The sequence below is a fragment of the Dromiciops gliroides genome, chromosome 3 (assembly GCF_019393635.1).
Source record: "Dromiciops gliroides isolate mDroGli1 chromosome 3, mDroGli1.pri, whole genome shotgun sequence".
NCBI lineage: Eukaryota > Metazoa > Chordata > Mammalia > Microbiotheria > Microbiotheriidae > Dromiciops > Dromiciops gliroides.
Window position 1 is genome coordinate 297,333,412 of NC_057863.1, and position 23,511 is coordinate 297,356,922.

General features: G+C 35.4%; 1 protein-coding gene across 1 annotated transcript in view; it reads right to left on the minus strand.

Moving 5' to 3' along the window:
• Window positions 1-23,511, minus strand: part of ZFX (zinc finger protein X-linked) — a 71,874-nt gene that overhangs the window by 39,540 nt on the left and 8,823 nt on the right. The window contains 2 exon segments of the mRNA XM_043994809.1: window positions 2,457-3,026; window positions 13,410-13,498. Of these exon segments, the coding sequence (XP_043850744.1) occupies window positions 2,457-3,026; window positions 13,410-13,470 (631 nt within the window). The 5' untranslated portion in view covers window positions 13,471-13,498.

Genomic DNA, 23,511 nt, shown 5'->3' on the forward strand with positions numbered 1-23,511 from the left:
AAAATATACTATATGGAAGGGAGGCAGTGTGGCATAGTAGAGACTAGACTGGGAAGCAGGAAGACTTGGGTTCAATTCTCTCCTCAGATATTTATTAGCTGTGTAACCCTAGGGAAGTAATGTAATCTCTTCTCAATCCAATTCTTCATCTGTAATATGGAGATAATAGCATTTAGCTCATCAGGTTACTCTGAGGACCAAATGACATAATATGTGCAAAATATTTACAAAAATTAAAATGTATATAAATGTTAAATATCATTACTAACAGCTAGATTATGGAAACTTTCACTCTGAAGGTTTTAGACTAGTTAGGGGTTTTGTGGGTTGTTTTTTTTAAACAAAAAGGGCCATTCCTTCTTTAATATTTATTTCCTCGGGGCAGGGGGGAGGTGGGGGGGGGGTGAGGCTTCTTTAAATTAGACCCAGGGCCTAAAAGAAAGCTAAGTAAAAATGTTAATAAAAAAGAATGGGGGCAGCGAGGCGGCACAGTGGATAAAGCACTGGCTCTGGATTCAGGAGGACCTGAGTTCAAATCCAACCTCAGACACTTGACACTTACTAGCTATGTGACCCTGTAATAAAGATCAAAACAAATGATTCACTGTACCAGCCCCTCCCCAAGTAAAGATTTTGTTTTTCATGAGCCCCCAGAAAAGATGTGAAAGGTGGGGGTGGTTGGTGTTAGGCTATATGCTATTTTTAAAATGCTGATTACAAGTACTGTAACCCTGAGAAAAATAGATTTGGGTTTTGGTTTTTGTTTTCTTTGAGATAGGGAAGAAGAGGCATTCAGTACTGGCCAAGAATACTAGAGGAACTCCTTTCCCAACTGGGCTCCCACATATCAGGTCCCTGTTACTCTTTATTACCTTGATTACAGTATTTGCTATATTCCTAGTGTCTTTTGATCTCCCAGCCTCTGGTCCCTCTCCCTATTGAATATATTTTATATACTAGTGCCAAATTAATCTCCTAAATATAGATCTGTTCATGGCACTTTCAGTCAAAATCCTTCCAAGATTCTCTTGCCAGCCCAAAAGAGTACAACCTCTGGTCATTAGAAGTCCTGGTTCCAAACCATCCTTCTTAGCCCTATTCCCTATTTCTCTCCTTCATTTACTCTATGTTCAACTAAACTGGACTAATCACTGTTACTTGAACATGTCTGTCACTTTCCTACTTCCATTCCTTTGCTCACACCCTACCTTCCTTGGAATTTCTACCTCCTCTATCTCTGCCTATTGAAAGTCTATCCATCCTTGAAGAACCAGCTCAAATTACCCCTCTTTCCTCCACAAAACTTTTCCTGATCCTCCCCAGTTAAAAATAACTTTGTGCTTAGAACTGTCATAAAGTTTTATTTGTACCTTTTACAAACTGAGTGTAATTTGGGGGGTTGGGAGGTACCATCATTATTTTTCTGTCTCCTCTCCCTTGCAAATTCCAAAAGGTGAGGAATCATACTTTATCAATCATCTTCCTTAGCATCTAACAAACACTTTTACACAAAATAAAGACAATGTTTGCAAAATTACATTGAACGTATACCCCATAAATTTTATAGGTTCCCTATATATTATATTATATAACCTATATCAGATTGCTTTCCATCTTGGGGGGGGGGGAGGAAGGGTGGGAGAAAAATTTGGAACTAAAAATCCTATTAAAACAATTGTTGAAAACTATCTTTACATGTAACTGGAAAATAATAAAATACTTTTATGATTAAAAAAAAACAATGCTAAGTGTTTAAAAGACAATCACATATGACTTTAGAGAAGCAAATTGTTTCCAATCATTTCCTATGGAAATTCATCCTAAAACCATCAAAATTTTCAAACAATGATTAGAACTATGATACATCCAATCTTAAATTCTGTTTCTGACAGCAGGACTAAGAAACATTTTGTTCAAAGGCATAGTTGCCTGTCAAGCTGGAAAGATAAGAAAGTAACAAAATATCCTAGTTTCATTCGGTCACCAATTTATCCAAACCATTTTGAAGATGCTTATACTTTTCTCTGTACTCACCTCTTATCTGTTGTATGGTACATTCCTTTTATTCCTCCCAAATTACTCCATTTGACATTTCAGGCACTGCCCTCTAGTTCTAGTTTATCAAGATTAGGCGGTCCAGCTTCAACTACTCTTCATGATTTAAGGAATCCATTAAATTCCTTTTTGATGTCAATCTTTCTGAACTAAAAAGTGCTAATCTTTTTAGTCTATCTTCATACGGCAACAATACCTATAAGCAATGCCTTTAAGCACCTTAATTTTCTTAAGGTTCTAACTTAATAGGATCCAACTAAAACACAAATACAGGTGGGTTTATGAGATTTACTTTAATTTTATAGAAGGTTCAAGTAAAGTAAATATCATCCCTGATATCATTTAGAGAAGATATCTTTCAAAATATATCTTTGACAATAGAGCTTTACCCCAAAACTTACAGGAAATCATAAGGTAATCCTCACAGTTGCTTTTATCATCATCTTGTTGTTCCACAGGGATTCCATTGGCATCTATAACAGCTTCTGAGGCACAGTCTGCTACCAATACTTCTTCTGAAACTACATCAGTTGTCAGAGGATCTGTGACAATTTCTGCTTCTACAACATTGTCATGAACAACATGTTCCACATGTCCAACATCAGGTACATGCATAGAGTCACTTGTCAATACGTGTTCTGGTATAGACATAGTAGCTGTAGTTATGTCAGATGCTAAAACATCATCAGGGACAGTGCAATGTGCTAATGAGACTTCTTCAGTTACATCTGTGTCCAGCACTTGCTCAGGAATAATGACTGTTTCAGATACATCTGCTTCTTCCATGATATCTGGGCACTGAACATCCTCTATAACAACGTCCTCAATAACATCTTGGATTACTACAGAGTCTGGGTCGTCAGGGACAAAGTTATGCACAGTTATGTCTGAATCCACCACATCTGAAACAAAAACAGTTTCTTGTACTTCCACAACAATCTGATCACCATCCATGTGTGTAGCATCAGCTCCTTAAAAAAATAAAAACAAAAATGAACAACTTGCAGGCATATAAGCCCATTTCAAATGATAGATTACTTTTTTAAAAAAAATTTCCACAGGGAATACTACTGTCTTCAAAGTTTTCTCTTATATTGAATTACACTAAAGCAATAAATGTGTGATTTATTTCTACTTTTGGAAGAAGGTTGGGGGAATACAAACTTATAATACACATCACTTTTTAACCCATCACAAGGCAAATTAATATTTGTTTTTTCAATTAATTTAAAAAAAATTTTCAGTTCAAAATTCTCTCCCTCCCCATTACCATCCATTGAGAAGGATAAACATATAATACCTATTACACATATGAAGTCATACAAAACATTCAAATAATATTTGAAAAAATGTTCTAGGGAAACTAATGACCAAAGGCAATAAGAAAATATATTCAGAGGGAAAAAAACTTCTGGAAATACAAGGATAAAAAGTTTAAACAGTATATAACTAGTAATGTCATCTAAATATTTACAGATGACTATAAAATTAAAAAATTATAATAGATACCATAAAAAATAGATACCATAAAATTCTATCTGTGAAACATGTTTCCTTTCTCCTTCACCATACATTCATTTTCCCCCCTTCCTCACAAAACATTCACCCTCTTCTGATTTCTCCTTTCTATTTCTTTCACTAGCATACTTGCCCCTTTATCCCCTCAAATTTCTTCCCTATTGTTCTGACAATGATCTGGACTACAGTACTATGTATGGGCATACAAATACATTTAAGTTCAAAAAAGAGACATCTGAAATTATAGTATAATAACCATAGTATAAGTGTAGCATAAGAGAGAAGTAGGGAAGACAATAAATAAGGCCTTTTGAAAAGGAAGGGATCCTTTGAGAAAAACAAGGTTCAGGAAGCAAATAGGGAGATATTCTTTGATAGTTAAGGACTAGGATAAGAGGAGAGAAACTAAAATTTTAAGTTGGAAAAAAACAACTAAAATATGGGCTCATCATGGGCTCAACACCCATTCTTACTCCTAAATATAAGAATGAATAAGCCAATGTCACACACAGCCAATTTAAGCAGATGACCTAGAAACAGAGGCTAGGTCTTTTGACTCTCAGACTCAATGATCTTGTCACTATGAAGAAATTTTCTTTAATTTCTTAACTGAAAGCCCACTCCTTAACTATTTTACTACTCTTCTATCAATTTTGCAGGTATATACAGTTAATCACTACATCACTACTCAAATACACTGAGACAGAAACTTTTGGTTAATTTCTTCAACACATTCTGAAGAACAGGTCAAAAGAAATCTTAAATGTAAGAAATTATTTTAAATGAGCTAAAACATTAACTTTATCATCAATTTAGAAGGTATTTTAAGTTCTCTAGAATTTCTTTTGTAAAATACTTTCTAATAAATTTGTGTCCATTTTCCCTTTTTCTTATTAAATCAATATCAGGATTCTAGTTTTAAATACATTTATTTACATGTTGAGATGCAAAAACTACTGGATTAATATCTGGAGACCTGGGTTCTAGTCCTAGGCTCTGCCATCCAATGGGGGGGGGGGGGGCGGGGCAATGGGGGTTAAATGACTTGCCCAGGGTCACAGAGCTAGGAAGTGTCAAGTGTCTGAGGCCGGATTTGAACTCAGGTACTCCTGAATCCAGGGCCAGTGTTTTATCCACTGCACCACCTAGCTGCCCCCTCTGCCATCCAATTTGACAGTCATGTACCGTCTCTCGCCCTGTTTCTTCATTTGTGAAATGATAATAGCTTCTATGCCTCCCACACATGGTTTGAGGTATCAAATGAGGGAGGGAGGGAGAAAGGGATAAATCTGTGATTTCACTGACATACAATACTCCTAGATGAGGAAACTCCCCCTATTAATGTAGCTCAACACTTCTTCTGCAACTTGGTCTTAAAAAGATACCTACAGCACTAAGAGATTAAAAAGACTTGCCCAGTGTCACATAGCTAGTTTATGTCAGAGACAGGACTTGAACCCAGGTCTTTCTGGCTTTGAGGCCAGCTCTCTATCCATTATACCATGCTGCCTATCAAATTCGAGAATGTAGATTGAAGTCCTATGCAACTACAAGATGACATTGCTATTATATATAATTATTTTGTATATTAAAATTTACATATCCCCAAATTTAGTCATTTACTCAAAGGCAAATACTTTTAGTGTTTAGAAATTTGAGAGCACCTGAATGTCATTTCCATTCTGTGAACTACATAGACCTGTAGTACTATTCTTAATTTCTCTAAAGAAATTATTGTAATTTAAAGATAAAATATAACCATCCCTTACATACTGAAATAAAATGGGCTAGAAAACATAATTATCAGTCCGGCTTAATAATATCCTCAAATTGGATTATAAGAATTAGTAAAAAAGGAATTTACAAGCAATATAAACCTGTCAGATTACAGAACTGGCAAGAAGGCAAGTTATAGCTGTGATGAGAAGCTTTAAATATTTGGACATCTGCTGAAGGCCTCCTTCTGCCAAGAGTCATGCATCTCATAAATTCATGACTTGTTTTACTATAATTTCCTATTTCAAAAGGTAGAAAAAGTGTCAAGGAAAAATGCTATTCCAAACCTGATTCTGAATAACAGGGAAGGACTGGTAAACTAGAAGAATAACCTTGGGAGAAAATGATCATATCATTTTAGAGCCTATAACAGTCATGGGAAAGACCCTAAAATCTAGGAGAATATAACTGACAAATATCAGAGAAAAAATAAGTTATAATTGGTGGATAGCAAATCTAAAACAAAAGCCTACAGAATGGTACATAGAGCAGTGGTTCTGAAGTACATTCAAATCCTGCCTCTGGGGATGCCAGTCAATTGGGAATGGCTGAACAAGTTGTCACATATGACTGTAATGGAAGAATACTATCATGCTATAAGAAATAATGAGCAGGATGATTTCAGAAAAACCTGGAAAGACTTACATGAACTGATGCAAAATGAAGTGAGCAGAACCAGGAAAACACTGTACATAGTTAACAGCAATAACATATGATGATCAACTGTGAATGACTAAGTTATAGTCAATGATCCAAGATAATTCCAAAGGACTCATGATGAAAAATGCTATACACAAGCAGAGAAAGAACTGATAGAGTCTAAATGCAGATTGAAGCATATGATTTTTAACTTTTCTTTTATTGGGGAAGAGGGGGGGAAAGGGGGTTGGTCTCTGTTTTCTGTCACAACATGACCAATACAAAAATGTTTTACATGAGTGCACGTGTATATCCTATATCAAACTGCTTATCATCTCAGGAATGGTGATGGGGAAGACAGGAGGGAGAGAATTTGGTACTCAAAAATTTTTTAAATGAATTTTAAACATGTAAGTGGGAGAAAATAATGTTTTTTAAAAATCCTGTTTCTGACACTACCTGTATGATGTTGGGAATGTCATTTAACTTCTCTGGACCTCAACTTCCTTATCTGTAAAAAGAAGGAGTTGGATTACATGACTTCTCAAGTCCCTTCCAGCTGTGGATCTAGGATCCTATTATCAAGAAGGGTAAAAAGACTCTTAAGAAATGCAAAAAATAAATAAATGAAATGAAATGAAATGAAATGAAATGAAATGAAATGAAATGAAATAAAATAAATAAATCCCAAAGAGGGATCTAAAACATTTTGGTTCTAAAGAGAATTTTCTGATGAGCACAGATCTTAAAAGGATATGGTTCAGTCTTGGGAAATGAAAAAGGCCAAAGGCCTCTTTAGACTCACACCTTTACCTGACATCTGTATGTCATTAATATTTTCTTCTGAATCAGCTTTCTGTGGGCAAATGGACCACTAGCTGCACCAAATATCAAAGTCTATGAATAAGAATATTATTAAAGATGAGAAATCACCCTGAATAGTTAAAACAACTTCAACCTTACCTATTCAAATTATCCATCAATGATGAAAAATTGGAACTGGAAAAAGACAAATAATGACCTCAATTATCACTATTTCTTGTAAATAATTAATCAGTATAAAACAACCAAAGAAAGGAGGAAGCCAAAAGAGCTCAGGAAATGCAATAACAAGTAAACACTTGATCTTCTTGCCAAGTAGAGTTAAAAGCCAAGGGCAAAACTGATTTAGACCATAAATCCATTTGTAAAGCAATAAAGGATGACAAAAGGTTGCAAACAATAAAATCTCATAAAAGAGCAAAAAGCAAGGGAAGTAAAAGCAAGTAAAAGGAAAGTCTAGCATGTGTTCCAAAAGAGTCACATCACCCCAAGAGCAAACTGATGTAAAATGGAACAAATTTATTAACAATTTTATAACAAATTATTTTCATCATCAATAATAAATGAACCACTACATTTGGACTCTTAACACCTATACCCAATCTAATCCAAAGAATAAAAAATGGCATATAAGAAGATTAAGTCAGGAAGAATAGATAAACCAAATCAAATACATCTTAGAATCTATACTGGAGGCAATTCAATGTAAGCAATAGGAAAAACTTCACAAGATACCTCGTGGAGAAAAAAATATCAAAAGTGGGGAAAATCATGGACAAAACTACTCCCCTCAAAGGCAAATGAGGGCACATCAATAGCTACCAACTCATATGTCCACTTTCTCAACTTTATGACATCTTTATGCAAATTGATCTACATACTTCCAGGGTATCCTTAAGGTTTTACCAACTATCCTCTATAGCTAGCTAAGGTAAAGAGTTTACAAGATTATCACAGGCTTTTTCTTCACTGATAACAAAAAACAATTCAGTAAAGCCTTAAAAGTATCTCTTCTCACAAAGTCTCTCAAGTGTATGTTAAGTTCAAACAAAATTCTTGATAAGTGCAAACACAGCAACAACTATTCAAAAGCCTTGTGATCAACACCAAGCAAGGCATAGAACCACGAAATTTATGCACGCCGAAGGGGCTTATCACTGACCCAGTATACCAGGTCTAAATGGAAGAAGAGTAGTAGTAAGATTTTTCCAAATGCTTCTCTTTTATGGATGATAATGAGCTGACTTCATCAAGTATCTGAATATTATAAAGTCTACTCAAATAGATACATAATCACTCAAAAGAGGTCAGGCTAATAACCTATAGAGAAGTACTAAATGGAAAAAAATACCTATTGTCTAGATTTTAACATGAGGTTGGAGGACCATAATAAATTAAATATGTATGTGTGATGTATATATGATTATACGTAGGTATGTATTATATATACATATATGTATTTGAGAATATATATGCATACAAATAATAATAATACAGCATTTACTATATGCCAAGTTACTGAGTTCAGCACTTTACAATGATCTCCTTTGATTCTTAGAACAACCCTATAAGATAGGCGCTACTATTATACCCATTTTACAGATGAGTAGACCAGGGTCACATAGCTAGTGGAGGCTGAATTTGAACTCAGATCTTCATGATTCCAGTTCCAGAGCACTATCCACTGCACCACCTAATTGTGTATGTGTATATACACACACACACACACACACTCACGCTCACGCTCACGCTCTCTCTCTCTCGGACTGGTACTATAGATAGGCAATGAGTTGCGTTCAAAAGTGAAAAAAAGTTAGTAAGCTAGATTATTTTGATACTCCAATTGATCTCTGATATCAATTATGCGGGTGTTCTTTCCAACTAGGCAGGCTGCAAACCACCCATTCTTGCCTAGGACTCTTTTCCATGTTCTCCCATAAGTTAACACAGATTCACCCAGTATAGTAATAATCCTTCCACAAATTCTCATGACAAAACATGAGCATGCAGGTTTTTCACTGATAATACTCTGTTCCTGCCATAAGGCTAGTTCATCATCTTTTTTGGAAAAACATATCTTAGACATCTTCAACACCACTTCTTCATAATTACTTGTTTGTAATATGGTGCAAACCTATCATGTGTCTCTTGGTAGTCCTTTGGGTGATCTTTAACTTCAGTTCTTTGGAGTCTAGAGTATCTCATAACTCACAATCATACAATTTCACCAGAACAATACTAATTATTATAAGGATGGGCCTTTGGTTCAAAGAAATCTGGGGCCATTAAAAGAATTTTGCAATTTTCCAAAGAAAACCCAGTCTGTCCAAGATATTTCCCAGTGGACAAAGCCTAACAGTTGCCCATCCAACTACATATAGTCTAGATCTTTCATTCCTGTCCCCTAAGAATGACCTTTACATTTTAAAACAAAATTTTGTTGTATTTTAAAATGTAAAAACCATTTTTAGTTTACAGGACATACAAAAGTAGGCTGAGGCCTTCTGGTCACAGTTTGCCCTCCTTGACTAGACAATAGGCAGTCTTCATCTACTTTTTGTTGCATGGCTTAAAGCTCTTTTGTTTTTTGGGTTTTTTTTTGTGGGGCAATGAGGGATAAATGACTTGCCCAAGGTCACACAGCTAGTATTAAAGCTCTTTTGAATTACCATGAATATAATTTAGGAATCTATGAAATGTTCTAGGGCTTAATGTCATGACTTTAATATTTATCCTGGCACAAACTTCCAACGTTTAAATACAAATTTTCTTTTAGCAATGCTGCCTGGTTGCAAATACGTAAATATCACAATTTCTAAGGAATCAAAGCTGTGGGTTACCCAAAAGGTAATAGATATACACAGTGAGCACAAATAGGAAATGGCATAAATCTTATCATTAAATAAATGTGTGGTCAGAAAAACAAGTGGGCCAGTTATATGTTGAAAGTAAAGAATAACAAGTGGACACCCCAAGCATTCTACTGAGATACACAAAATAGAAAAAGATTGAATGAAAAGAAGCCCCCCAGGAGTTTGGGTAAATCCTAAGGAGATGTATAAAAAATTCAGTCAAGAGTCTAATGGAAAGAATATCCATACTGATTAAGATCTCGGATCCACTGACATATTAATGTCTATGTTCAAAATATGGCATTAGGAACATTTAACAAGGGATAACTAAAAATAAATCTCTAAATGACAAGCTCCTTGAAGAATAGTGTCAAAAAGTCTAGAGCCCTAAATAAGGTGAAGCTTGTAAAAAATTCTAATGATTACAAAAATACCCCATTATAGTTACATTAGAGGAAAGGAATAGGAATAAAGAAGATCCAACACTTGGGATCAATATGATAAAGTTAACAGATGACAGAAAAAAAACCAAATTACCCATATATTTCTGTTTTTTATATACTAAGGAAAATTATTGCAGAGTAAAAGGTAAAGTAAAAACAATTAGATGAAATTAAAACCCAAGATAGGTGAGCAAGTAAGAAAGCATCTGGCTGTTCTAATTAAATGGGTTAAAGTCACTTGAAACTAGAGAATTCCTAGGTTGCTTAAATAGATAACAGCTACATCATTATTTGTTTACCTCTGAGGAACCATGGAGTACAGAAGGTACCAGGACTAAAGACTAACAAATGTCTCAATTTTCAGAAAAGTGAGAGAATATAAATTTGTTTAACTATATACCAACAAAATTCTAGAACAAATTATAAAATGTTAGAACTTGTAAAGGATATTGATGACCATTAGAAACCATAAGAAGTCATGAAAAATAGGTGATGTCAGACTAAATTCATTTTCTCTTTTGACAGTGTTATTAGGCAAGTATATCAGTAAAAACACAGCATTTCAAGATTTCAGAAAGGTTTACCATTATGGTCAGAAGACAGAAATGCTGTCTGAATCACAAAATTTAAGTGCCCACTGAAAAACTGGATCCAAAGAGTGTTAATGAATTTATATCAACCTGAACTGAAAACTTTGTTTTCTCCCATTTCACAAGTTTTTATGGCAAAAAAAATTAACAACCTAAGCTCCAATCTTCAGTGTTACATATGTTCCAAAAAGAGGACAAAAGACATCATATAGAACATATATGACCAGAAATAACCATGCATGTACCAAAACTAAAGGGGGAAAAAGATGAATACTCTAAATGTAACACTAGTTATTAAAAACATATCAAATTAATTGGGTGGTCTTCTATGGCAGACATAGAAAAGATACAGATAAACATCACATAAAAGGATTGCAGTGCAAGTTATATAAGCATTAGTTAAAGAAGGGGGGGGTGGGAGGCAGCTAGGTGGCACAGTGGATAAAGCACCAGCTCTGGATTCAGGAGGACCTCAGTTCAAATCCGGCCTTAGACACATGACACTTACTAGCTGTATGACCCTGGGCAAGTCATTTAACCCTCATTCCCCCCCCCCCAAAGGAGCGATTTGGAACAATGCCTAAAGGGCAACCAAATTGTGCATATCTAAAGAACAAGGAATGGTTAGCCTGGAGATTTGAGGCAGACAAGGTAAGTGCCTTCAATATTTGTAGGGCTATCATATGATGAGAGTTCATCAGACTTATTCAACTTGTCTCCAGAGGAAATAACAAGGGTCAGTAGGTAGAAATTTGAAGGAAACACGTCTTAACTTATCAAGATAAAGAATATTCCAGCAATTAGAGCTATCTGACAGTACAATGAATTGTTTCAAGTAGAGAGTTCCCTATTTAGAAAGAGACTGGATTCCTATTTGTCAGGGTTAATGTAGAAAGGATTTGCCATTCAAGCAGGCATTTGACCAAAAGAACCTTCTAAAGCCCCTTTCAACTCCAGTATTACAGAGTATCATAAGATATGTAGCTCAAAGGAACCATGGAGATCATATAGTCCAGCCCTTTCACTTTATAGAAAACTTAACCCCATAACGGTTAACTGACTTGGCTCACGTCACGTTGACACTAAGTAGCAGAGCCAGGGTTTGAATATAGGTCCAAATCCAAAACACTTTGCAGACAACTATGCCATATTTCTATGATTCTAAATTCTTTAAAAGCAAATTAAGGGGCAGCTAGATGGCACAGTGGTTAGAGCACCAGCCCTGGATTCAGGAGTTCAAATCCGGCCTCAGACACTTGACACTTACTAGCTGTGTGACCCTGGGCAAGTCACTTAACCCCCATTGCCTGCCCCCCCCCAAAAAAAGGGGGAAAAAAAGCAAATTAAAAGAGCCGTCAAATTTCTTGGTGTTTTATATATTTAAATATATATATAAAAGTATGTATATATGTATATTTTTACATATATGTTTTCTTATAATTTTAATAAGAATATAAAATTTAACTAAAAAAAAAAACACTACAATATTGAGTCTACATTTTAAAAAGCACTTCTTTGCCATGCTGGTAGTATGGACAGAGAAACTTAATTCTTTGCTACAGGGTTAAAATATTATATTAAGAGGTTTGGGAAATAGTGATTACATTTCCAAATTCATAATGTTCTATGAATAAATTACAAGTATTTTCCTTCAAAATTCATTCAATTAACAAGTATTTATTGAGGATCTACTGTGTTGTTGGTTTTTTTTAGCTCTTAGAAGCTGTGAAGAAACAAAAGAATTATAAAACAGTCTCTTCCCTTAAGGAGATCATACTTTAGCTGGAAAGATAAGACTTAATACATATGAACTAATCATATAAATTATGAACATAATCCTGTTAAACTATAGGTACAAATAATAAATTCTAAAAGTTCAAAGAAAGTTAAGATCCATATGGGCTTCAAAGAAGAGGTGGACCCGGAGATGGGCTTAACAGGTCATACTTATATACTGCTTTACAATTTGAAAAATAAAAGATTTAAACAGTCAAAAGACATTTCGAGTAAACAAAGAAAAAGAGAATTTCATGTTCAGTGGAAGGTGGACAAAGAAGATTCCCTTGACTGGTAAAACATATTCCTATTGTGAGTAGGTACAGAAAGCAAAAGATTAGATTTCAGAGGGCCAAGACTTCTGGACAGGAGGCAATGGGGAGTCATTGAAAGCCAAAAAAACAGAAATGGAATGACAAAAGGAGTTTTAAAATGATCAATCTGATGGCAATGAAAACCCTAGGAGAGAAACTGGAAGCAAAGAAAACAATTAAGAGGTTATTATAATAACACAAGAGGAAGGAAAAGAACAGGAAAAATAGCTGAATCTGATTAGCAACTCAAAGGAAAAAATTGGTACGGTTTAGTGACTGGAAAAAAAGCATAAAAGCAATAGTAAAAATTGGTTCTAAGACTCTTAAGACAGAAATAGGGAAGTTGGGAGGGAAAGCCAATTTAGGAAGAGATGACAGGATTTAGGGCCCAAAGGGGCCTAAAATCTCATGCTCCCCTTTTTTTTATAAATGAAGAAACTAAGGCCCAGAGAGGGTTAAATTACCTGCCCAAGTTTTGGTATACATATTGACTCTAAGGTAATAATAGCACAAACATCCAAATGTGTGATCAAGAGCATCACTCATAACAATTTATCCTCTTCATAATCACCTTAACATCTTTCAGTGATTAAGTTAAAACAACCCAAGAAGTTGTTGTGATACCTGTTGCATCAAAAAACGAGTTTGGCTCTTGTGGCTGCAATTCAAGTCCATCTTCATCCATGGCCTTTAATTCTCATCAGTCACTGATCCTGAGCCAGGAAAAAACCAAATCCCATATTAATCTTTTTACAATAAGTCAAAATTATAGGCTTATCAATTATGAAGTTATTTTCCTTGCCTCAGAATGAGTATTTCTTTTTCTTTGATACATTAATTACTATCAAAGACTTATCAGTTCAAAATTAAAATAAAGAAGCCCACACTCTTAAAAATGGGTATGTTTGAAAAATAACTAGGAAAATTGGACAGACCAATGTGTAACTCAAACTATTCCCAGTCCAAGGATCTAACTCTAACTTTTATTTCCTTTTAAAGTTAATTTTAACCCATTCTTTAACTTGAAAATTCCCACAATCAAACAATAAATACTTATTAAGCACCTGCTAAGTACCACCAATTATGCCAGGTGCTAGGGAAACAATCCCTTTTTGAAAAGCAATTAACATTTTAACCCAAGACTTCCAAATCACAAGTCTATACCTAATATACTTTGTTTGCAATGTTGCAACAAAGCCTGAGGATAAAAATTCTAAATAAACCAATATAGGTAACAATCACCTAACAGCCGAAGTTAGCAATTTTGGTTTACTTCTATTGGGGACAAGAAGATGGTTATGCTCACAAAACTTAAAAATTCTAGGTGCAAATTTAGGAAAACATACAATTTTAGCTCTTCTGAAGAAATGTATTAAGTAAAAGATGGTAGGGTATTTCTACAGAAGATAATTACATTTAATATGACATTAATAAAAGGACTGTCATCTTATGATACTGATATAATGAAAAGTCCAATGTGAAAATACTGTTATATACATCCTTAAATATGATTTTTACCTAGGGAAAAAAGTATCAAAACTCAACATGCAAACCAAACAGAGAATTCAAGGTAGTTTAAGACCATGTTAATTCTGCTTAGTGAACAAAATTTTGTCAAATAAGTTGATATTCCAAAAAAGAGGATACATCCTCTTGACATTTCATTTAATGTGGTTTCTTGAGGTCATGTGCCCAGTGTTCACAAACTCCTTCTGAAATTTTATTTCACACATATAAAAACTCACATGACCGTATCCCAGATTTCCTTTAACGACATAAAATCACAATCTTTGAACATACCTCAATTACACACAACTCAAATTAGTTCCTTTTATGTGATTAGAAGGTTACAATATTATGGCAATTGTTGGAAAAGCAATGTTATCCAATGCTACTTATAATTAAACAGGGAGCCTCAATCTGGACACAACTCAAATCATCTTAAAAAGAAGAACAAATCTGAATACACGCACACAAGTATACAATAATACACAAAGATTTTTATTCAAGGAGTTATTCAATCAAAAGCTAAATAACCATCTTTTAGGGAAACAGCTATTTGGCTGAAATATTGGCTTTGACTCTAAGGTCTATGCTAACTTAAAATTGTATTATTTTAAGTCAATTTCATGAATAACGCAAGAAAACATTTCAAACCATTTATTCCTATTACTTTTTATTGAAATAACAGCAAGTTAGATAAGATAATAGCCAAAAGAAAAATATCCCTGTACAGTATTAGAGGAAATTGGAGGACCTTCATTTCAATCTTGCCTCTGCCTACTAACTGGGTGACCCTGGGTAAGTCAGTCCATTGACCTCTCAGCATCTGATTCCTCCTCTATCAAACAAAGGAGTTGAACTAAATCATAAAATCAAAGACTTAAGCTTATACTTTTTCCCTTCATTGAGGAGGTAGGAACACTGGATATACTGTCAAATGTTGTTATGTGTTGACTGGTTTTGCTGACCTAATTTTTATTTCTTAAAAACTTTGTTACAAAAAATAAATTAATGAAGAAGGTAAGAAGGAAAGTTTTATCTGAAAATCTAATATAAAGGACATGTGATTTAAAAAAAAAGACATTAGGACTAGAAACAGATCAGGTCATCTAGTTCCAACCCCATCATTTAATAGATAAGGAAACTGAGAGCCAGAGATTAAATTATTTACCTAAGGTTACACAGGGAGGGAGTAACAAATTGAACCCAGGTTCTCTTGACTTAAATTCACTAGTCTTTCTACTGCACTAAGCTGCAACATTTAAGTATTCCTCCGCATAAACAATTTATTTTCTTAGTCCTTTCCTCCATATCGAAACCCTCTTTCTACTTGGGTTTTGTGGCACCAAATATGGTTATATTCCTACCTCTCTGATTGCTCCCACTTACATTCTTTCTCCCATTTCACTTGTTCCCTATCACTACCTAAAACGTGGGTTTGTTTCCCTCAAAGGTCATGTGATTTATTTTCTTTTCTCTACATTCTTTCTCAAAGATCTGATCCTTTCTCATAGCTCCTGCTACCACTTCAACTCATGAAGACTTCCAAAATGTCTATCTATGTATAAGCCTGACCTTGTTCCACAGCTCCCATGCCACATTTTTAAAAAATTCTTATTGATCTCTTGTTATTAAATCACCTGAAACTTCCCTGTATACCTCCCTATCTGCCCAGAAAATCATTCCATAAAACAAATATTTAAATAAAAAGTCAGAAAAACCAATTAAAACACTGAAAAAAAATCTGAAAATACATGTCTTTCCATGCTTTTCTATAATCATTATTTGTCATTTCTTACACTAGAAGCAGCTAATTGGCACAGTGGATAGAGCACTATCCCTGAAGTTGGCTCTGAAGCACTGGACCTAAGGTCAAATGTCACCTCAGACACTTACTAGATGTGTGATCCATGGCAAGTCATTTAACCCCAATTGCCTTAAACATCCAGGGCCATCTCCAGTTGTCCTGATATATATCTTGCCACTATACCCATATGGATCTAAAGGAGAAAGTGAGGTTTGTGACCTTGAACAGCCTTCCCTCACTTAAATCCAATTCAGGGCAAGTCATGACATCATCAGATATCATGGTACTCTTGGGGAATGATGAACAAACAACATAACAGCACAGTAATGTTTAATTACTTTCATGTACCACCACATTTCTTTAGCCATTCCCCAATCAATTGAAATCTACTTTGTCTTCAGTTCTTTGCTAATACACACACAAAAAAGTGTTCCTACAAATATTTTGGTGTACATGGGGACTTTCCTCTTAGTAGTGACCTCCTTGTGGTAATATGCATAGTAGAGGAATCTCTGTGTCAAAGAATTATGAACATTTTAGTCACTTTATTTGTATAATGCCAAACTGCTTTCCAAAATGATTGTAATTATATATAGTTTTATCAATAATGCACTCACTGGTATGCCTATCTTTCCACAATCCCTCCAACATAGATTATTTTCCCATCTTTGCAATTTGCAGGGCGATAGGTAAAACCTCAGGGTTGTATGGATTTTAATTTTTCTTATTATTAGTGATTTGGGCCATTATTTCATAGAGTTAGTAGTTTGTTTATATTCTTTGTCCTCTTATCTACTGGGAAAAGGCTTTTGTTCATTTGTATTATTTTTAATATGTGCATATTGGTGTGTGTTTACACATGTGGATGTTTTTGTACATGTTTTATTTTGTTTTGAGGCAGTGGAATAAATAGGGAGCCAGTCTTGAAGCCAGGAAACCTGAGTCCAAGTACCATACTATTTCAGATACATAATGGTGGTGTCACCCCAAGAAGTCATTTAACCTCTCAGCACTTTATCTGGGTACCTTTTGAAGACTTAATAAAAAAGGTTCATGGAAGATGCCAGCCTGCACTGTAGTGGAAGTTCCCCAAAGGAATTCCCTAAGCCACTAAAATCAAAGATCAGATCCCTATATCACTATTACCTATCATTTTAAAATTGAATTAACTTAATTATGCATATATAGTAATAAAATGAAAAATCAATAAGATCAGTTCTCTTCTTCCCATGTATTAGAGAGAAGAGAAAGTAACTTACCTTAATAACTAACCCTATATTAATAGACTATTGCAGGGTCCCAAAATGTGGGAATTGCTTCTTCCACAGATACTGACAGCCTGGCTCAAAGATGAGTTCCAAGATAGCATCATAGGAAAAAAAAATTGAATTTGCAATCTGAGTTTCTATACAAGTAACTTTACCACTCTAGGCCTCAGTTTTCCTATGTGTAAACTACAAGTCAAAATGACCACTGAGGTCCCTTCAAATTCCCATCTGATCCTGTTACACACAGCAATAGAGGGATTCAGAACAAAATTTATAGTCAAATCTATGAGTAGCATGTACATGGTTGAATAAATAGAAAAGAATTTAAGTAAGGGTCTCACTAATAGTGACACTTCATGAATAAACAAGTTCCCATGTCTCACTTCAATTTCAATTATTTGTTTCATAGATCTGGTCTAGACCATTTAATCAAACATTACAATTTTCTAGTTTTATTAAGACAGTATGGTATAGGGGGCAGCTAGGTGACACAGTAGGTAAAGCACCAGCCCTGGATTCAGGAGGACCTGAATCTGGACTCAGACACTTGACACTTACTAGCTGTGTGACCCTGGGCAAGTCACTTAACCCTCACTGCCCTGGAAAAAAAAAAAAAGACAGTATGGTATAGAAAATGGAAAGCTGGCCCTGGAAATTAAGAAGACTTAGGTGCAAATCCTGTCTCTGACATACACTGAATGTATGATGCTGGGGAATTCACTTTACCTCACTGCCAGTAGGCAATTATCTAAGGCCATAAACTGTATAGCATTTGTTGATATGCATTGATAGTTTCCTCACTGGAAATTACCTATACCAATGAAATCACAGGTTCAGAAAAAATTGTTTATTAACTTAAAGTAATAACAAAGGCAACTGGTAATAGGTTCATAGCTATAGGGGATGATAAATAATAAATGAGGATGATATTGGGAAAGATTGAAAGCAAAAGGAGAAGGGGATGGCAGATTAGATGGATAGTGTCACAGAAGCAACGCATCATGAGCTTGGACAGACTTGGGGAGATAGTGGAGGATAGAAGAGGCTGGCGTGTTACCATTTGTGGGGTCGTGAAGAGTTGCACACAACTGAATGACTGTGCAGCAACAACAACAAATGAGAATGAATACAAAAGAGTGGCAACCACGCATAAAAAAATGTCACCAACACTAAAGCTTACAAGATACTAAAGCTTTTCAGGAATGCTAGAAGATGACAAATGTCCTCACCTGACAAGTCACTCAAATTTGCAACCTGAAGTCATCCTCAACTCTTAACTCTCCCTCTTTCTCAGTCTACCCTCATATGATTTATACTGTATATAGCTCGTTCGTACATGCTTGTTCCTTGTTTTTTCTCCCATCTGATTGTGAGCTCCCGGAAGGTAAGTCTTCCATCTCTTTGTATACCCAGAACGTAGCACAGTGCCTGGCACAAAGTAGGCACTTAATAAATGTTTATTGACTGACTTTAGTCCCAGTCACCTTTCTGACATGGGGCCTGTGGTTGTTCCCTCTGGGCAATGGGACTCTTGATAACAGCCCCTGGGTGATTTTAATAAACATGACTTTGGAATTGCAATCTTGGGAGATCTGCTGTCCTGAATGAAGAGTCAACTAGCATAAATGGGTCACTATGTCTGGTCAGCTCCAGACCATTCACTGGACCATGTTTCACATCCCACATGACCATCAACCCCCTCATTTCCTTTCCATCTGCTCACTCTCTTGGCTCTAAAAGAAAATACAAACTTCTTAACCTGGCATTTAAGGCCCTACACCACCTGGCTCCAACCTACCATTTTAGACTTATCTGTACTCCTCCTCTTATCTCAAGCTAAACTAGCTGTTGCCCTGCACTTGACATGCCATTTCCCATCTCTGTGCCTTTCTAAAGCCTGTTTTTCATGCCTGGAATACACTTTTTCTTCCCTTCCACCTCTTAAAATGCCTAGCTTTTCCACTATACCATGCTTCCTCTCTCACCTCCCCTAAGTCCCCTCTTTCTTTCCATACTCTTCTTCCCCCCTTCTTTTATCCTTTCCTCTTCCCCATCCCTTTTATTCTTCCCTCTCTCCTCCTTCCTCCCCTTCCTTTTCCCCTTCTTTTCCCATTCATTGTTCAACTTACCCTCTTGACTTCTTTCACTCCCTCAGGGCTTCTTCCCTCTCTTGGCTGGCCCCAATCTATCCAGGTCCCAATTATTACCTTACAGATAAAACTTTTAAAAATACTACATACATGCATATATTCATATCACATTAATTATTCTATTTCCTCTCCTATTCTTTGCTTATTAGTCACCTCTGCATTTGTGTATATAAACAGATACATAATGTCCTATTACTTAATTGGGTTATTGGGGCGATGGGAAAGCCATCTAGACCTGTAATTTCATCTGTGTAGGAAGAGGCCCCATAAGGAGACTCTTTCTACCCATGCAGATGGGCAACTGTTCTGCAGCTTCTCATCTTAAGAGAACTATCTGGAGGGGGCAGCTAGGTGGCGCAGTGGATAGAGCACCGGCCCTGGAGTCTGGAGTACCTGAGTTCAAATCCGGCCTCAGACACTTTACACTTACTAGCTGTGTGACCCTGGGCAAGTCACTTAACCCCAATTGCCTCACTAAAAAAAAAAAAGAGAACTATCTGGAGCACTACGTGGCTAAATGACTTGCTCAGATCATACAGCCAACAGATGTCAAACCCAAGTCTTTCTGGCTTTAAGACTGGCCTCTACTGACTTCCATAAGGTGTTAGGCTGCTAAGAGATACAGACTATCAACTAATTGGAGTTCTGATTCTCCTTTTTTTACATTGCATTACTTCTTGTCCTTCCATATTACTTTACATTCTTCATACTACTCATTCTCAATTGTATTATAATGATTTACACAATCTATAGCCATAGTTTCTTGAATAATTTTTCCATCAAAGTGATTTATTATTTTGAATTCAACATATCCAAAAATAAACAGTATTGGAAAGACTTCTCTCCTAATCCAACCTTCCATCTAAATTTTTCTATTTTGTTCAAAAACACCAGTATTTTACCTGGCACCAAAGAGTGCTTCATTCATTATATCAATCTGCCAGTAAATCTTCTTTCACTACCTCTCTCAAGAGTTTTTCCCTTCTCTATAAATCTATTGATACTCTCCTCATCACCTCACATCTAATTCATCTCACTTTCTCCAATCATATATCATTAAAGCCAGGAGTGAATCTAGCCCATTTCTCTCATTTTAAAGATGAAGGTCATACAACTAGTTCGCAGCAGAAACTGAAGTTGAACCCAGGTCTCCTGACTCTCCTAGTCCTGTAGTAGATAGAAGACCATAAATGAAGTTTGCCCCAATTTCAGCAAAGCTTTTGATAAAGTTATTTATCAGACCAATCTTTACAACATTATCTTTATCACATTACATTATAAATTCAAGAACCTGTAAGAAATTCTATATTGCTTATCTTGCACGTAACATTATTTGTTGAAATGAACTGAAAAACCAATGCCAATATACAGTGAGTCACGTAACAATAACAAGTTGAATAGTTGCATTAATCTGAAAGTAACAACTTCCAGGTTTATTCACAAAATTTACCTTGGGATTAAGAGTCTTATACAAATGATAAACCATTGACTAAAAGTAGTCAGCTAGCATTTATTAAGCACCAACTATATGCCAAACATTGTGCTAAGTGATGGAGACATAAAGAAAGGCAAAACAGTCCCTGATCTAAAGCAGCAGAGAGTCTAATGAAAGGGGCAACATATAAGCAAACTATGTACAAACAATACATATAAGGAAAAACTGGAGGACAGACTCAGAAGGAAAGCACTAAGATTAAGTAAGATTGGGAGAGAGATGCTTATTGCAAAAAGTGAGACTACTTTAGCAAGACTTGAAGCCAAGGAAGCCAGGAGGTGAAGATGAGGAGGGAGCATTCCAGGCAGGAGGGACAGCCAGTGAAAATACTCATAGTCAGCAGATGAAGTGTCTTGTAGAAGAACGTCAAGGAGGCCAGGGTCATTGGATCACAGGGCACATGGAGAAGAAAAGAGATTGGAAAGGTAGGAAGGGACCAGATTATGAAAAGCTTTAAAAGTGAAACAAAAGTGCAATAAGAGGTGCTCAATGAAAAATAACACAAGCTGAAAATAAGAAAAACCACTGCAGAAATTCCTACTACACAAACAAGGAGAAAGAAACATAAGTTTCAGCATGAATTGCAAATGAAGCAGATGTGAAATCAAAGTTCATTTTACTAAAATAACACCTGATATTTTTGTTGTTCATTAGAATTACTTTTGTGCATTAATATTTAGGTCCTAGGCTTTTAAAAAAAGCCAACACAAACATCTTTTTTCAAATTCTCAACATCCTTCTCAAATCATTCTGCATAATTATGGAGTGCCATGCTGGTAACTCAAGCTCAAAACTATTTTTGACAGTAACCAATTTGAATGTTAGGTTTTCCTTAATTCCAATATTCAACTGGTTAAAACTAGTTTTGAATTCAACTTCACCTTCAGATGATTAAAAAAAAGCATTTACTGGAAGCATATTTTAAAAGATAAGCAAAAAACAAGCTCATTTTAATGTAATACATAGTACTATAAGAAGTTGGTATAAATGGTAAATTTGAATTAAAAACTGAAATTTTTCTCAATAAAGAGCAAAATAATAAGTGTTGTCCCTTATTCTGAATGAATTAGTAATAAGTCCACTAAAACATACTTGAATTTTTTATTAAAACCAAGATCAACACCAACAGAAAGTTTACACAATGAAGTTGTTTTCTGCCTAGATAAGTCAACAAACTCACAAAATATATTTCAAATTAATTTACATATTTAAAAAAATATCTTGAATCAGTCCAAAATGTCCCTGAGCAGAAATTACTTTCTCTATTCAGTCATTATCACTGAGCTTTTATCTATCCTATTTAGCATTATTATACAAAATTTCCTCTATTCTCCTGATGGAAATGAATTATAAGCTGAATTTTTAACAAATGAGATCTTATTTTCCTATTTACATATAATTTGAGCTTTTTTTTTCTTCATTTATATTTATCTTTAATTACTAGCACATCTCTCCAAACATTTGAGCTAAGTTTCTCTTCTCACTAGGGAGTCATTCATGAATTTAAGGATTTACTTGATAAATATTTATTAAGAACCTACATGTTGGGGCAGCTAGATGGCGCAGTGGACAGAGCACCGGCCCTGGATTCAAGAGGACCTGAGTTCAAATCCGGCCCCAGACACTTAACAAGTACTAGCTGTGTGACCCTGGGCAAGTCACTTAACCCCAATTGACTAACGGAAGGAAGGAAGGAAGGAAGGAAGGAAGGAAGGAAGGAAGGAAGGAAGGAAGGAAGGAACCTACATGTTATGTGCAGCTAGGTGGTGCAATGGATAAAGCACTGGCCCTGGATTCAGGAGTACCTAAATTCAAATCCAGCCTCAGACACTTGACACTTAGTAGTTGTGTGACCCTGGGCAAGTCACTTAACCCCCATTACCCCACAAAACAAAAACAAAAAAAAGAACCTACATGTTACAAACTACCATTCTAGGAGGGTTATAACCACTAGGCTCATATACTTAATGAACTATATGCCTCATTTTGTAATGTGAATTATTAAAATACCTTAAATATATCTCTTTGCAAATTCAGATTTTGATATATCAAGTCTCCACAACATAGTCTATATTATTTAATTCACACAAAAGAAATGACATCTATTTCTCCCCTTATTTAAAACTCATAAATTCTATGTCCTTCAGGAAATATATATGCTTAAGACATGTAGATTTCCATTCACATCACAAGATATAGATTAATATCTAAAATACTGAAATTAGAAAAACAAGACTATAAATCAAAATAGCACTCAACAATCATTCTTAGGACCATGAGGTCATAGCATCTACAGCTGAAAGTGACCTGAGAGACTAATTTAGTCCAATTCCTTCATTTTTTAGATGAGGAAACCGAGGCCTGTAGAAGTTAAGTTGTCTAAGGATGAAGTAGCAGAGGCAGAATTCAAACTTAAATAAATCCAAGGACTCCAAACCTATTGCTCAACTGCACTGCAAATTTGAAGGCTCAGGGTAAAGATTCAAGAAAGTTATCCTCTGAA